This window comes from Fukomys damarensis, unplaced genomic scaffold, assembly GCF_012274545.1.
Source record: "Fukomys damarensis isolate Sample0158 unplaced genomic scaffold, DMR_v1.0_HiC HiC_scaffold_33, whole genome shotgun sequence".
In the NCBI taxonomy this organism is placed as follows: Eukaryota; Metazoa; Chordata; class Mammalia; order Rodentia; family Bathyergidae; genus Fukomys; species Fukomys damarensis.
The window spans coordinates 55,892,018-55,907,725 of NW_022900945.1; the positions used below are offsets into that span (position 1 = coordinate 55,892,018).

General features: G+C 56.9%; 2 protein-coding genes across 3 annotated transcripts in view; both read left to right on the plus strand.

Annotated features, from left to right (window-relative positions):
- Window positions 1-1,131, plus strand: part of LOC109118645 (small conductance calcium-activated potassium channel protein 3) — a 6,384-nt gene extending 5,253 nt beyond the window's left edge. The window contains exon 4 of the mRNA XM_019210586.2: window positions 124-1,131. Within this exon, the coding sequence (XP_019066131.1) occupies window positions 124-847 (724 nt within the window). The 3' untranslated portion in view covers window positions 848-1,131. The remainder of the gene's footprint in view (window positions 1-123) is intronic.
- A 476-nt stretch (window positions 1,132-1,607) lies between these two features.
- The window catches only part of LOC104876049 (small conductance calcium-activated potassium channel protein 3), a 125,131-nt gene continuing 111,030 nt past the window's right edge, over window positions 1,608-15,708 (plus strand). The window contains exon 1 of one of the 2 annotated variants that reach the window (XM_010643921.3): window positions 1,608-1,681. In XM_010643921.3, coding sequence (XP_010642223.1) covers window positions 1,673-1,681 — 9 coding nt within the window. In that variant the 5' untranslated portion in view covers window positions 1,608-1,672. Of the gene's footprint in view, window positions 1,682-5,722; window positions 5,781-15,708 lie in introns of those variants that run through there. The other variant, XM_010643923.2, reaches the window with a different exon arrangement.

Genomic DNA, 15,708 nt, shown 5'->3' on the forward strand with positions numbered 1-15,708 from the left:
CCTGCCTCAGCTCGCCCCACTCCAGAGCCAGCTTGTGCACCCCGGCCTGCTGCACTCCTCCCCAACGGCGTTCCGGGGCCCCCCTTCGGCCAACTCCACTGCCGCCCTCCACCCTTCCTCCAGGCAAGGCAGCCAGCTGAACCTCAATGACCATTTGCTGGGCCACTCTCCAAGCTCTACAGCCACAAGTGGGCCCGGTGGAGGCGGCCGGCACCGTCAGGCCAGCCCCCTGGTGCACCGGCGGGACAGCAACCCCTTCACCGAGATCGCCATGAGCTCCTGCAAGTACAGCGGCGGGGTCATGAAGCCCCTCAGCCGCCTCAGCGCCTCCCGCAGGAACCTCATAGAGGCCGAGCCGGAGGGCCAGCCCCTGCAGCTCTTCGGTCCCAGCAACGCCCCCGAGATCGTCATCTCCTCCAGGGAGGACAACCATGCCCACCAGACCCTGCTCCATCACCCCAATGCCACCCACAACCACCAGCATGCCGGCACCACTGCCAGCAGCACCACCTTCCCCAAAGCCAACAAGCGGAAAAACCAAAACATTGGCTATAAGCTGGGACACAGGAGGGCCCTGTTTGAAAAGAGAAAGCGACTCAGTGACTATGCTCTGATTTTTGGGATGTTTGGAATTGTTGTTATGGTGATAGAAACCGAGCTGTCTTGGGGTTTGTACTCAAAGGTAGGGGCTGTGGTTTCTTTATACCTTAAACAGAAGGGATATGTCGGTGTGGGGAGAGGGAGAGACTGGGGGAGCTTGGGGGAGAGTGACAGAGGTGTGTGTGTGTGGGAGAGGCACTGTCCAGTTGGATGGAACACTCTTAACTTCCCATGGCTCTCTTCCTGATCTTGGGAGAATTCATTCCTCACTTCCTTTTCAGGGGGCTCCCCATGCCCTGGGTCTGATTGTAGACTGTTAGGGAGGATTAAAGAATCCCTTCTGAGACATCATTTTTCCTCCTGGCTCACTTGTACTAAAGCATAACCCAGCAGCTTAACGCACCAATTAATTACACTCTACCGTGATGTGTTTGCCAGTTCCTGCGACTTCCCTTCTCTCCTCCCCTCCCTGCTCCACTCCATTTTCCCCAGGATAAAAAAGAAATAAATGTCTGGGTGGGGGTGGGGATTCCCTACCGTGGCCCAAGACTCTTCTCTTCCTGTCTTCTCGTTCTTTCCCCAAGTTTCTGCTTCCCGGAGAGACTCTGGGGCAAAATAGAAAGACACCCATGATTTGAGTCTCCCAAGGGCATCAGGGAATAAAATAGGTAGAGGAAATCAGTGGTCCCTTCCCTCAGGAAGGAGGACTGGGAATAAGCCTGCCACGGCCTCATAAACATCCCCTGGTAAAATGGCTACAGGTGTTACTGAGTGCAGCACATGGGCGCTGCCTGGGCACCAGCCGGGGTGGGGAGGGCACCCCTCTTCAGGATGGAGCGACAGGGCTTCCCTAGTGGTCGCTGAGCCCGCGCCCCCAGCTTGGCCCGGTTCTCCCCTACCACTCCAACTCCTTCTCCACAGGATAAATAAAGGTGTGTGTGTGTGTGTGTGTGTGTGTGTGTGCGCTCACGCCTGGATGGAGAACAGCAGGCTTTAGGGGGTACTGGCCCTGCTGCTCCAGCCTCAGTCCAGTCCCAAGACGGAGGAGGGGGTTCCCCCAGAGGGAGCAGAGATGGAGAAGGTGGGTTTCTATGGATGCTGTGTTTGTGGGGCGCGTGGGGGGCTCCTGCTGTGGACTGGAAGGCATGGAGACTTGGAGAATTGTGTTCGTGTGTGTGTGTGTGTGTGTGTGTGTGTGCACGCGCGCACGCGTGTGCGCCTGCTTGTTGCTTGGATTTCTCTATTTATTTGTCATTTTGGGCAGGGGGTGGCTGGGCTGGCTGGCGGGTAGCTGGGAGGGGTTCAGCTGTTGGAGGCTTCAAATAGAGCTTGTTTCAGGCAGGGCACAGCTGCTGGGAGACTGTCACATTCCTTGTTGAAATCCAGTCGCAAAAACCTAGGAGGTGCTGATCGGATTTCCCCCCTTCCCGGCATCTCCCTGAAAGCAGCAATGGGTAGATTTGCCCGGGGTGGGGCGGACCTGTCAGCTGTACTCAGCTTCCAGGTGGAGGGTCCTCCAGCCTGGCTGTTCTGCAGGTCTACCCCAGCCCAGGGCAGCCCTTGGAAGCCGCCTTAGTCTAAACAGCTCACAGATGATCCCCTCCAGGGCGGCAGCGGCAGCAGCAGCAGCAGCAAGCAGAAGCCAGTGGGGTTTCCCCTGGAAGCGCAGCTCACTTAGTCATTGTCGGTAACGAGTCCCTCTGCTCTCTGCTTCTCCCAGCCACCTCTCCCGCTGGGACCGGGCTCCCCACGCATCCCCTGGGGTCAGGAGTCCCTGCAGCAGGGATCTGACCCGGGGATCCTTGCAGGCTCAGATGATGGGGGGCAGGGTGACACCAGCACTGCCCATGTCCGTAGAAGCGCCTCAGGAAATGGCTCTTCCGAGACAGCGGCTGTGCCATTTCTGGTGTGGGATCCCTGCTCATTTGTCTGAGTGTCAGCAGAGGCCTGTGCCGGCAGGAAGGAGCCAGTTCCCTCCATGGGCAGGTGCCGCTCTGTTACAGCATGCAGTGCAAGGGGCCTCCCCGGAGGAGGGAAGGCAGGCCAAGGAGAATGGGGCCAGGTGACCCGAGGAGTGGCTCCCCCTGGCCCTTCGGGTCAGAGCGGGCACAGAGTGGGCGGCCGCTGGGAAGTCCTGCCTGCCTCAGCTGGGGAACACCACTTCCTGTGACCTCGGGGCTGGACTTGGACAGGCAGGGCTCGCCGTGACCTGTCCGTCCTTCTGGGCCCTCCAGCTTGGAGACGTCCACTAGAGCACGCATTTCTGAGTGACCTGTGTGTCAGGGCTGTGGACGCAAGGGGAGGCGAGGAGGGCTGAGACCCTGTGGCAGATGGGTCCCTGCCAAGGCCGGGCACTGACATGAGGGTTCCCTCTGCCGCTTCTGTCGTGTGGCCGTGGGTCAGTCGTGCGGCTCTGCCAGCCTGCTTCCTGCTGTGGGGAGTTAGACAGGCGAGCACATGGCCCTCCGTACAGTGTCCGCTCAACCAGGGGCATGTTGGGTGGTTACCGATGGTGACGATGGCAGTGAGAGAGGGAGACGATTTTCCCTGTAATTTAACTCTGGCTCTAGGATCAGCTAGGAACTGAGACTTGTGAATGGAGGACAGAAGTCCTGGGAGGGGACCACTGTGGCTAATACCACCTTGAGACGGGGTCTGTGTGGCAGGTTAGCGTCTGCCCTAGTTTCACGGAGGAGGCTGGGGAGAGGAGTTTGGCTTAGAGAGAAGAGAGCTGACCACGCTCAGGCGTGCTGGCCGGGTGAGTGCCGTGCTTGCTGGATGGCTTGTTTGTCTGGCTGGCTTGCTGACTGGTCTGACAGCCAGGAGGACACCAGTGAGCCCGGGCAGTTCTGTCTCCCCTGGCAGACTCCACCCAAAGGCCCTGGGCGGGCACACTCTTTCTCCCAGGGGACTGAAGATGTACTGCCCTGAGCCGGGCTGCTGCTTTCTGAAGTCCTGGCTTTTATATATTAGTTGTGGCTTCCTGTGTGCTCTCTGTGGCTGGTGTATGTTGCTGGAAAGGAATTCAGCTCTCAGGCCGGATCTAGAAAGGGAACATGGTGTGTACCCTGGCGTGTTCAAAGTTCGTGCAAAAGGGAGCCAGTGTGAGGAGGCTGAGAAATCAGGACAGAACATCCCGCTCCCACCCTCACAGGCTGTAGGCGCTGACACTGGCGGCTGAGTGCTGGGAGGTGTCAGCCGGGCAGGGAGGTAGGGCTTGTTCTAGGCAGCTCAGACAGGAAGCGAACTCTTCCCAGTCAGAGAGGTGCCAAGACCGCCTGTGTGCTCCTAGAGAAGCAGGGTTGCCCCTCTACCCAAGGAGGAGGCACCCTTGGTACTGCCACAGGTGGGCTTGCTCTGAGCATTAGATGCCGTGTCGGGGCCAGGCCTGCAGAGGCTGTTGAGAAATCTTTGTGACTGGCCTCTGCCTATGAATGCCCCCCTCTCAGGGTTGGAGTAATGAGAGTTTTGGGAGTCTTTCTTCTTATTTTCTTCTACAGCTGGTTTGGGGCCCTGGCCCTAGCTGCCTGCTGTGCTCCCACCTCTGGGTGCAGAGAGGGTTAGGGAAGGGCCTTCGGGCTGAGAACCCCACCCTGCCCTGTCATTTTGTTGGTGGCTGAGCTTGCCCACTGCTCAGTCACCAGGGGCCTGATTTCTCTGCAGCCACAGGCCTGCTTGGGAGGCTGGGGAGGGTGGTGCAGGGCTGGCTGTACAAGGAAAGCGCTTCCCCAGCCCCAGCCTCACCTCAGCTCCGCCTGGTGCCTCTCCTGCTGCCCCGCCAATTTCTCGCCCCCCTGCTGCTCCCTGCTGCCTGGGCCTGGCCTGATGCTGGAGTGACCCAGGCTGCAGACAGAGGAGCCTACGCAACTGTGTTTGCCCAGTCTGCCCTGCCTGCTTCTTTGAGTGCTCTCTCTCCTCTCTCGTTACCCTTCCCTCCTCAGAGCACCTGGTGGGGCTCCCCAGGCTGGACAGGCTTCTCTGCATGCATGGAGGAGCCCAGTTCCTGGTTCTGCTGTCTTCAGAGACAGCAGTGACCCCCGGAAGGGCCGGCCCGGTGCCTCTCTTTGTAGAGGTCAGTGAGTTTGACCCCAAGCCTCCAGCTGCAATGTGGAGAGCACCCCAGTTCTTTCTTCCTTTGTAGTTTTGGTGCTGGGGCTTGAATCCAGGGCAGCACATGCTAAGCACGCGGTCTCGTTCTGTGCTACCTTTCAAGCCTCCGTGGACACTGCCATTCCGTCAGGGAGGGCCTGTCAGCAGAGGGGCAGGAGTGGCAGCCTCGGTGGCCCAGGTGCCGCCTGGGTGGAGGTGGTTTTGGAGTAGGCGTGACCCCTCCCACGACCCTGCCTCCAGATGACGCGGGCTGCTGAAGGCAGGAGGCTGAGAGGGGTCTGGCTGAGCAGGAGCCGGAGCTGCCAAGGCCCATGTTTTACACCACAGGTTGTTCTGAGCGTGTTGGCTCAGGGGAAGGCAAGTGGGCCTGGCAGGCTGACACCCCTGCCCCTGATGGTGGCCTTGTTATTTATAATCTTTGTGGACAGTCAGCAAATGAGTCAAACGTTTGTAACCCACAGGGGGGGCAGCTAACTTTTATGTATGCTTTCCTTTGTGTGTCACTGCACTATTTATAACTGTCCTGGGGAAGACTTCGCAGCACATCCGGACTTCCCGTCCCCACGGGTGCTGTGGCACAATGGTGGTGACATTCGCCCCCTGCACTGGCTAATTGGAAAGCTATTTGGTGGCCTTGTGTTTCCCCCATTTAGCTTTCAGGAGTGGAGATTTGTGAGGCTGTCATCAGAAGACCTGCTTTAAAAAAAAGAAAAAAAAAGGTCAAAAGAAGCAAAGAAAAAGCAATTTGAGTCACCTATGTCATGCATCTGAGCCCAGGATGGAAACGGAAAATCAGCATGGAGAGCTGTGATTCCATCGCAGTTCTTTGTGAAACACGCTTGGGGGGTGAGTGTGTGTGTGTGTGTGCGCGCGCGGTGGCTGTGCAGTGATGAAACCACTTTACTCAGCTCAGTGACAGGGAGACTAGCACCTTCATTGGTAGATGTTTTTCTCCTTTTTTTTTAAACCCCAAAGGGAGAGAGAGAGGGAAGACAGTGAGGGTGAGGATTCTGACTGTGCTGTTCTCAGGAGCTGTGGGGAGGGAAATTCTAGCGTCTGTCCGTTCTCAGGTGAGGAGGTGGCGGCTCCGCCCGGAGCTCCTGGGACCTGTGAAGTGGGAGGTGGGCAGGGGCCGCACAGCTCGTGGCACCCAGAGCTGCGTGGTGAGTGTTGCCTGCGGTGGGCGGGATGGTGGGCTGCTCTCTGAGCTGGGCCCTGCTGCCCAGGTCCTGGAGTAGGTGGTGCTGTGGCTCCAAAGCAGATGAGGTAACAGCCCAGGCCAGGGAAGCTTGAGTTCTTGCCTTTCCCTTCCTGCTGCCCCTGCTGGCTTTTTTTTTTTTTTTAAACAGGGCTAGGAATTGAATCCACAGCCTCATGCCTTCCAGGGAATTGCTCTACCACTGAGTTATACTCTGAGCCCAAATGGCTTATATTTTTAAGAGACAAATCAGGGTCTGTAGGCCTAGCCCCCATCTGTGGGTCTGTAGATCCTGGTGATGTGAACAGCTGGACAAGGGGAACTTTACCAGAGAGAGGAAAGAAGGGCTGGGAAGTACAGACGCCAAGAGAGGCCAGGCAAGGGCACCTGGGCGGGGGGCCAGTCCGGGAGGTTGGGACAGTCCATGGCGACCCTCAAGATGCTGCCCTCAGGACAGCCTGGACGCGGGGCAGCATGGTGAGGTGTGGGGTGCAGAGCACACAGGAGCCCACGCTCCCCAGGGAGGGCAGTAGGACCCCTAAAGCTGCGTGCAGCTGCACCCACAGCCCTTACCTCACCGCTGCCCAGCTCTGCCCTGTCCTCACTCCACAGCCCTGGCTGTGTGGTCACTGCTTCTCGGGTGGGCCACTTGGGCTCAGCGTCTTCCATCCTGCCACGGATGTCCCTGCAGCTCCCCTCCTTGGACCCAGAGGCCTCCCAGCAAACCATGTTCCACAGTGAGACGGCGGAGGCCACGGTTTCGTGCTCTTCTTAGGACAGGTGGTTCTAGAACCCCACCACTAGGCCTGCAGGGAGTTTGGGTGAGGAGGCTCTCAGGCTTCTCCGTTGCTGGCTCTGGAATCTCCTTCATCCTGACTGCCCCCGCCCCTGCCTGGCTGTGCCTCCTGCCTCCGCGTAGCAGAAGGGAAGCTCACCTCTGCTTCGAAGGCCTCCTCCCTCGTCTCCAGCTCGTGTGGTCTCTGTCAAGTTCCTTCCACTTGCTGCGCCTTGGTTTTCTCTAATTTAAAAATAAGGCCAGGCTCCAGGGCTTTGTGATCTGATTCCAGACCATGTTCCATCACAGACAAGAGAGCTGTTGTCTTGTCTAGGGGAGCGCCCTTTGGGCCCAGACCTGGGATCCAGGCTGGACGGGTTCATGGTGCTGGTCCCTGGGATGGGCAAGCCAGGCTGGCAGCAGGGTCCTAGGCTGGGATCCAGAGCAGGAGTGGCAGAGCTTGAAGTTTCTGCCATGTGGAGCACAGGAAGAGGAGGGAAGCAAGAAGCCTGGGTGCACTGAGGGCCTGGGCCTCATCCTGGGAGGTTCTGGGCAGGGAAGACCCTGCTGGTGCTGGGGTGTGACAGTGCTGGGGTGAATCGTGAGTGAGTTGCTAGGAGTTTGGCATTCTGTGCCCTGGAGACCTGCAGTTCTTCAGAGTGATCTTAGCTGGCACAGGTGGCCCGGTGTGGTAGTTAAGGGCTTGATTCAAATCTCGACTCAGTGAAGAGCCAGTTGGGGGTCCTTTTGGGGGTTAACTCAGCCCAGGGCCTGCTTCGTTGGTTGGTAAGAGGGAATCACACCCTTGCCCGTGGCACAGCACCCAGCACAGAGCCGGGCACATCTGCCAGCTGTGGCTCTTTTTGGAGCCATTGCAGGGAGCCGCCGGACAACCTGCAGAGTCGCCTCCACCCTGTGCGGTGGCCGAAGAGGAGGGGCTCACAGTCCGGGTGGGCCCCACTTCTCCTAACAGGGTGCGCCCCCATGACAGCTTCCACGGCTGATCCTGGACGTCTGAGAGGGAGAGGAAAGGGCCTTTCCTGGAGGGTGTAGCTGGACGGTGGCCTGGCCATCTTCTCACCCCACGGGCAGTCTGTCCGCACTTGGCTGTCAGAGGCCTGGGCACAAGTCGCTGGGCGCAGACACTCAGATAAGAAAGGGAGAGAAAGAACACAAATGGACCCGTGCGGCCAGGCCAGAGGTCAGGATGCTGTGGTGATCAGGCAGGAGGAGGCCGGGAGCCAGGGGCCGGGGCAGGCGGGGCTGCTGTGCTTTGTGGAAGCCACATTGCTGGAATCCTGCAAGGCCTGGTCACAGGGCGAGCAGAGCTGTGTTCTGAGCAGAGCCTGGGGATACCAAATGAGCCACGCGCGAGCGATGTGTGAACCGTATGCAGTTGGCATCTGTCGCATTTGAGTCAGCTTGTGGGGCATTTTTCTCGGAGGACAAGAGGGGTGCTCGTGTCAGACAAACAGGAAAGTGGGATTAAGGACAGCACTCACTGGGGCTGTAGGGGCCCTGCCCCTTGGTGTTTGTGGGTATGCGCCTGTCCGCTGGTGTGCAGGGACAGCTGTCTGTGTCTGGCTTCAGGCCGCAGAGGGAGAAGCCCGAGCCAGTGGTGACTTGCCCAGGGTCACCCAGCAAGCAGGAGGCAGGCGCCTGCATGGACTGAGGGAGGCCCCGTGGGGAGGCAGAAAGACACTGTTCTGGGTGCTGATTGTGGCCTGTGCCTCACCCTGGCTGCTTACCTTCGGGCTTGGGACACAAACTCTCTGAGCGTTTCCCCGTTTATAAGTGGGATGCTGGCATTCACTAGCCTGGCACACGAGACCTGCTTGGGTCAGTGGCTGGCACATCCCAGCCTGCCAACAAATGGTGGCTCCTCCTGGTGCCCTCGCCCCGGTCGGCACCTGTTTCCTCCTTTCCAAGTCCCACCAGCAGGGCTTTTTGTGGAGCCTTTTCTCCTTTTTGGGATTTCTGATTTTAACAAATTGGGGCTTAGCCATTTTCTTTCGTTTCTGACTCCCCTAATAGCTCCGACCCGTGGGGATGCTTGGTGGGGCCGCCGCAGAGGCAGTGTTACCTCCCCTAAGGTGAGGCTGGGGGAGCTTGTGGTTCTGGGCCCGGCCACTGCCTTGGAGGAGCTCAGCTCTGCCAGCACAGGATGACCCAAAGGCAGCAGGACTGTCTGCTCTGCCTGGTGTCCTTGCCCTGTGTGGCCAGGCTGCACAGGCAGCCGGCTGTGGCAGGGTGGGCTCAGCCCCTCCCCCGTGGGAAGGCAGGGCAAGGAGTGTCCCCCTCCAGACTTCAAGGCCCAGAAAAGGCAGGGGACTTATCCAAGGCCCCTCAGCATTGTACGTGGTGAGGAACGCAGGACTTCGGGTTCTAGCCCTTCCTCTCCTTTCCTTTTTCCAATCACTGAGCAGCACGGGCTCCAGTGCACCACGGAGGGTCCCTAAGGACTGAGTCGGGTCTGGTAGTATGCTACTCTCTGTGGCTTTCACACAGCCTGGCTCCTTAGCTGGAGGCCCGGGGCAGCGGCTTGTTTGAAATGAGGTCTTTCGATTCTTTTTGCTGAGGGTGGAGCAGGAGGACCGAGAATGGGCAGGTCTGGGGATTTAGCTCAGTGGTACACACTTGCCTAGCACACTCACACCCTTGGTTCAATCCCCAGAGATGTAAGTAATTTAAAAATTTTTTCTTGTTTTTGAAAAAGAAAGGGGCACACAGCTGGTGCCCAGAGACTCTTGTCCATGCTGGTCACAGTGAGCTTTCCTGGGCTGTCTTCTGGGACCTCAGTGGCCCTGGGATCGGACTCGGTCATTCACAGCTGGGCCTGTGGCTCCCAGCCCCTCCTGCTCTGGGCTGGCCTGGTGTTCAGTTCCGCCGAGATGCGTTCCCCTCCTCCTGGGGAAGAGATGTACAAGGCGCCAGGCTGGGTCCATGCTGCCTGCCAGGGATCTTGAGATCCCTCACGAGTGAAATGAAATTGATGGAGCTGTCAGCAAGACTCTGGTGGAGGCCGAGTCGTGAGAGTCTCCTGGTGGGTGGCGGGTGGGATCACGTGTAAGGCTCTGTCCCTGCACCCTGGGAGGATGTGCTGCTCTCCTAAAACACAGCTCCTCTTCTGTCCAAATAACTCCCGGGTGACAAAGGTCTTACTCAGGAGAGAGAGGAGGGGCGGATAGGACAGCAGCACTGACTGCCTGGTAAAGGCCCCTGTGTGCTTCCCATGCCTCTCCTCATGAGACCCTCCCAGCAGCCACGCAAGGCGGCCGTGCCTCCCCACCTCACAGCCAACAGACAGACTCAGCGTGGCCGTTGTCTGAAGCCTTGGTGGCAGTCGCCTTTTGGGGTCACCTGTGGGACAGCCCTGCTCCCCTGGGCCTGCTCCCCATATGCCTGCGGGTGCCCACCCACCTGCCACAGCCTCCCCAGAGCCTCAGTGCGTGCCTGCTCCGGGCCAGGTCAAGTGGATGCCGAGGGGCCCTGAGTGCCGGGCACAGGCAGCACAGCGGGTGTGGCTGAGCGTCGCGGCCTCGTGACAGCCCAGCCAGGCTGTGGCCAGACACTGAGAATCCACGTGTACAAGGATGCGGCCTCTGTGGGCCCGTGGGCCCCAGGTCTGCAGCCAGGCGACGGTGCCTTCCCCAGGGTGTGCACTGGGAGACTCCAAGTGAGGGCGCCTGGCACAGGGTTCGAGAGATGCCGTGGGGTTGCAGTCTTCCCAGTGACTGGAGCCCAAAGCCCAGAGGCTGGCAGAGAGTCCCACGCCGCCTGCGGCCTCCAGGCAGATGCTGCCCCTTCGCTCCCTGTGAGGCCCCACGTGTACCCCGGTGCCACCACGCCTTACCTCTGCATCCCAGCTGGCACCTTGAGGGAACCACTGCCCTGGCGCTCTGGGCCCACCAGCACGTGTGGCCCTCAGGCCGAGGAGCTCGGCTGAGCTGCCAGCCCTGACAGGGACAAAGCCCCACGTGGGCCTGATGGGGCCCCTAAACCCAGAGCCAGGTTTCCTGCCTTCTGCTGGCCTCCGCCCTTGTGTCCAGAGGCTGCCCAGCCTTCCCCCAGCCCCGCCTGCCACTCCTGGGGTCTTGGTGTCCAGGGGTTAGGACCCAAGGATTCTTGGAGGAGATGAGCTGCTCTGGGTGGAGACCGGCCTACTGGTCTCCGGCCTCTGTTTAATCTTCTGGCGAATGGGAACAGGGCATGGGCGGAAGATGGGATCATGGAGACGGCTCTGGGGCGCCCGTGATGGAGTCTGTTGGAAGAGCCCGTCTTCCCGCCCCCCCAAGTGAAAACCTGTGAAGGCATCGTGGTAAGTGGATTTCTCACTAGGCAGGCAGCCGAGAGACAGGCCCTGCTGGCCGGCTGCCCTCCCTCCACCTCCGCCCCACAGGCCAGCCCTTGGCAGGAGGCCCGTTTGTCTCCTGAACCCTCCTAGCAGCAGGGATTTAATTACTATAATGCAAGGCGCTGTGGCCTGAGGCCTTCTGGTGGAGGAGAAGCAGATTTGTCTTCTTGCTGGGAGAATAAAAATCAATGAAAAGGAAGGGAAACATACCTTCCCTCGAGGTGCCCGAGGCTGCTGCTCCAGTTGGGAGGGGAGCAGGGCTGGCGGGGACACAGTGTTCAGGGACCCTCGGTGCTGGCTGTTGCCTTCCGCCAGGTGACACAGCCAAGCTGCCTCAGTTTCCCCAGTGACCTGGCACCGGATCGGCCCTGTCCAGTAGCTCTAAGTCAAGCGCCTCCTGTGTGCCCTGAGTGTCCTGCTGAGGAGGGAGCCCAGCAGATAAGGAATTTTACTCACCCAGTACACAGCTGCGTGCCTGTTATGTGCCAGCATCATGTTAAAGCACCAAGGCAGAAGCAGAAAAATAGACGCAAGTCCTGGCCTGCGGGGCCTCATATTTTCGTGGGTGACCCGGGAAGATTGATACCGGTTCATTACATGGTGTGGAAGTGCTGTGAAGACAGAGACGGAGGCGGGAGGGCGGGGCTTGTGGGGGGTTAAACAGCAGCTCAGCACCGGCCTCTGGGCAGCCTGACCTTCAGGGAGAGGGGCTGGGAGAGGCAGCTCTCTCAGGGAGGAGGAGCAGCAGCACCAGTGTCCTGGCCCAGGATCATGCGGGTCATGATCTGTGCGGGCCCCGTCTAACAGAAATAGAATGTGAGGGCTGGGGATGTAGCTCATGCAAAGGCCCTGGGTTCAGTCCCCAGCAACACACACACACACACACACACACACACAGAAAAAGAGAAATATGAAATTGTTAGCATTTTTTACTTCACCTGATATTGCCAAAATATTATAAATTTGATATGTAATTAGTATGAAATTACAATAAAAATTTAACAATCTATTTTTTCATACTGAATACAACCTCAGACACTAACGCTTCACTGGACATATGTAATCTGAATGTAAGGTTTGCAAAATTTTTATTTTTGTTTCTATTATATTAGTGCAAGTTTACAATCATAGTGTTTACCCTCCTCACGTGGAGCTGGCACAAGCACGTAACACATCTCCACTCCTCTTTGACCCCCTCTCCTCCATGTCTTGATCCCCTTCCCATTTGAGAAAGATCCGTCTTCCTGATTCCTGTTATCTAGCTCAGCTCTCCCTTTATAATTTGGGTTTCTCATATAAGAGAAAACAAGCAATATTTAACCTCGTGTGCCTGATTTATTTCACTTAGCACGATGGTCTGACGGGCCATCCGTTTTCCTACAAACGACTCGAGTTTATCCTTCTTTATGGCCAAGTAGTACTCCACCGTATGTGAAATTTAACCTCGTGTGCCTGATTTATTTCACTTAGCACGATGGTCTGACGGGCCATCGTTTTCCTACAAACGACTCGAGTTTATCCTTCTTTATGGCCAAGTAGTACTCCACCGTATGTGAATACCACATTTTCTTTATCCGTTCTACGTCCATGATGGACGTACAGGCTGCTTCCAGGATTGAACTATTCTGAGTTCTGCTGCCGTTAAACAGAGGTGTGCAGGGGTCACTGTAACCTGATGTCTTTAACCCTTTTGGGAAGATACCTACAAGGGGATAGGTGGGTCAAATGGAACGTCTAGTTTTAGTGTTTTGAGGACTCTCCACACTGATTTCCGCAGTGGTTGTTCCAGTTTACACTCCCAGCAGCCGTGTAGAAAGGTTCGTTTTTCCCCACAGCCTCACCAGCATTTGTGACTGTTGGATTTCTTGATGGTTGTCATTCTTTCTGGGGTAAGATGGAATCTCAGTGTGTTTTCATTTGGGTTCCTCTAACGGCCAGCGATGTTGAGCATTTCTTGAAGAACTTTTGGCCGTTTGTATTCTGTGAAGTGTCTGTCCATTTCACTGGTCCGTTTTTGATTCAGTCTTTTATTTTGGGGTCTACTATTTTCGAGTTCTTTATATGTTCTAGACATGAGCCCTCTGCCTGAGAATAGCAGGCGATTTTTTCCCATTCTGCAGGTTGTCTTTCACTCTGCTTGTTGTTCCTTTTGCTGTGCAGAAGGTTTGTAATTTCACATAATCCCATTTGTTGATTCTTGGAACTATTCCCTGTGCAACCCAGCTCTGCTCGGAAAGTCCAGGCCTTCCGCCTCTGATTTCAAGAGTTTTAGCTATTTTACCTTCCAGCAGGTTGCTTGTTTCTGGTTTAGCATTTAGTTCTTGGATCCATTTTGATTGTAGTTTGGTACTTGGTGGGAGAGATGAGTCTGTAGTCTATCTTTGGCATGCGGAAAGCCAGTTTTCCCAGTACCATTTATTAAAGAGGCTGTCTTTCACCCGGTGTGTATTTTTGGTCCCTTTGTCAAAGCTCAAATAGTTAAATGTGTTTGGAGCGGTTTCTATGCTTTCTGTTCTGTTCCACTGACCTGTGCGTCTGTTTTTGTGCCAGTGCCATACTGTTTTTGTTACTGTAGCTTTGCAATGTAACTTCAAGTCTAGCATTGTGATGCTTCCTGCTCTGCTTTTGTTACCCAGCATTACTTTTGCTACTCTGAATCTCTTCTGATCCCATATGAATTTTAGGATTGTTTTCTTCAGCTCTGGGAAGAATGCTTTTGGTGTTTTGACTAGGATTGCATTAAATCTGTATATCAATTTTGGAAGCGTGGCCATTTTGACTGTGTTGGTTCTGCCTATTCAGGAACAGGGGATATCTTTCCATTTTCTGATTTCCTTTTTCAGAGTACTATGGTTTCCATTATAGAAGCCTTTCATTTTCTTAGGTTAATTCCTAAGTATTTGATTTTTCTTTGTGCTGTTGTGCATGGTGCTTTTTCCTAATTTCTTCCTCAGTTTGTTCATTGTCACTGTACAGGAACACTAACTGCTCTTTCTAATGTGTTAAGTGCAGCGCTGGACAGGGGTGTTGACGGTGGACATCCCTGTCTTGTTCCTGATTTTAGAGGAAAGTTTTCAGTTTTCTCCTGTGTAATGTGATGTCGACAGTAGGTTTGTCCTCACTGGTCCTATCAGATCAAGTGAGGCCCTTCTATAGGATTTGCAAAATTTATAGTCAAACAAACCCCCAAGTTGTTGCAGGTACAGCTGAGTTTCCCAGTGTGCGAGGGGAGTGCCGAGCTGCGTCTGTGGGCTGGAGAGCGAGTTCTCGGGGCCCGGGGCGCCTGTGGGGCTGACTGCGGAGCCGCTGAGCTGGGGGGAGCTCGGGGTGATGGGGGCCGGGCCTGCAGGGCGGTGACCTCTGAATGGAGCCCTGCAGGGTGTGTGACGGTGGGGAGCTGGGGTGGTGGTGGGGGTGGCGGCTTTGAGATGGTGACAGTGGAAAGTGTGGAAGGAGAGCATCGCAGGTGACTTAGGTGGTGAGTGAAAGGGAAGTGGAGGATGGGGCAAGCGCCCCACGGAGGGAGACTCTGCCCACCAGCGGGGAGACCGTGGAGGAGCAGTGCGGTTGGACGGTCGGTTCGGCTTGTGCCCAGGAAGCTGTGAGAACAGCCCCAGGAGCCATGGACAGTGTTGGCCTGGGCCTGACCCGTGGCAGGACAGCTCGAGGTAAGGCTGTCTGGATGCCTCTGAAAGCCTGCACAGAGATTCTAAGGTTCTCCTGGGTCAGACCACCCTTCCAGGTCCTAGCTCCCTGCTGCGTGCTGGCCTGAGAGCTGCTGGCAAAAGCGAGTCATAAATGGCAGAGCTCTTCCCTTGGGCCCGAGCGGCCTGACTGTAGGAAACTTACTGCCATCACACAGAGCACCGCAGATGCACGTTCCTACTCTTCCAGCTCCTTCCACCCCACAGGGTATGGGGCGGGAGGGGTCCGCAGCCTGGAAAGGAGTAACAGCCAGTGGGGACCAAGGTCTCCAAAGGGGGTGGCCAGCCAGTGCCCAAAGCCGACTCCCAGGGCTCTAAGGGACCTCAGGGAAGCCCCTGAGCCTGTTTCCTGTACGACTGGGACAAGAGTGGGGACAGGCAGCAGGCATGGTTTCTAAGTTCCTTTGCTTTGCCAGCTGTGGTGGCGCATGACTGCAATCCCAGCTACTCAGGAGGCTGAGGCAGGAGAATTATACCTTTGAAGCCATCCTGGGAACCACCGGACTGCTGACCTCGGGGCTTCTGACCTGGTGTGAAGCTGGATGGACCTGACCCTGGTTGGCTGCTTTACTTCAGTGATTTAATGGCTGTGCCTGTTTGTCCAGCTGCTGTGCAGGGGAGGTGGGTCCTCTCCTCACCTTGCAGTCCCACGATGTTAACGAGGACTGTGACCCAGGGACACTTAGCGTTGGTTCCTTCCCTCTCCGCGTGTGGGAGTGGGGTGCTTCTGGACAGGCCACTCTCCCTGGCAGCAGAGGGACAGAGTGCAGAGGGGCCGGGGGCCGGCTGGGGCCGGGGAGGAGCGTGTGCAGGGGAGAAGGTGAGGACAGGCAAGGCCTCCTGTCGCTCCTCCTGAGCCCTGGGATCTGACCGGCCCTGGAGTTCTCTTTCGAGGGTCTCAGAGGGACTTTTGCTCCCCATGGAGGCGTGGCAGAGTCTGGAGATGCTTTGTGATCGCAGCCAGCGG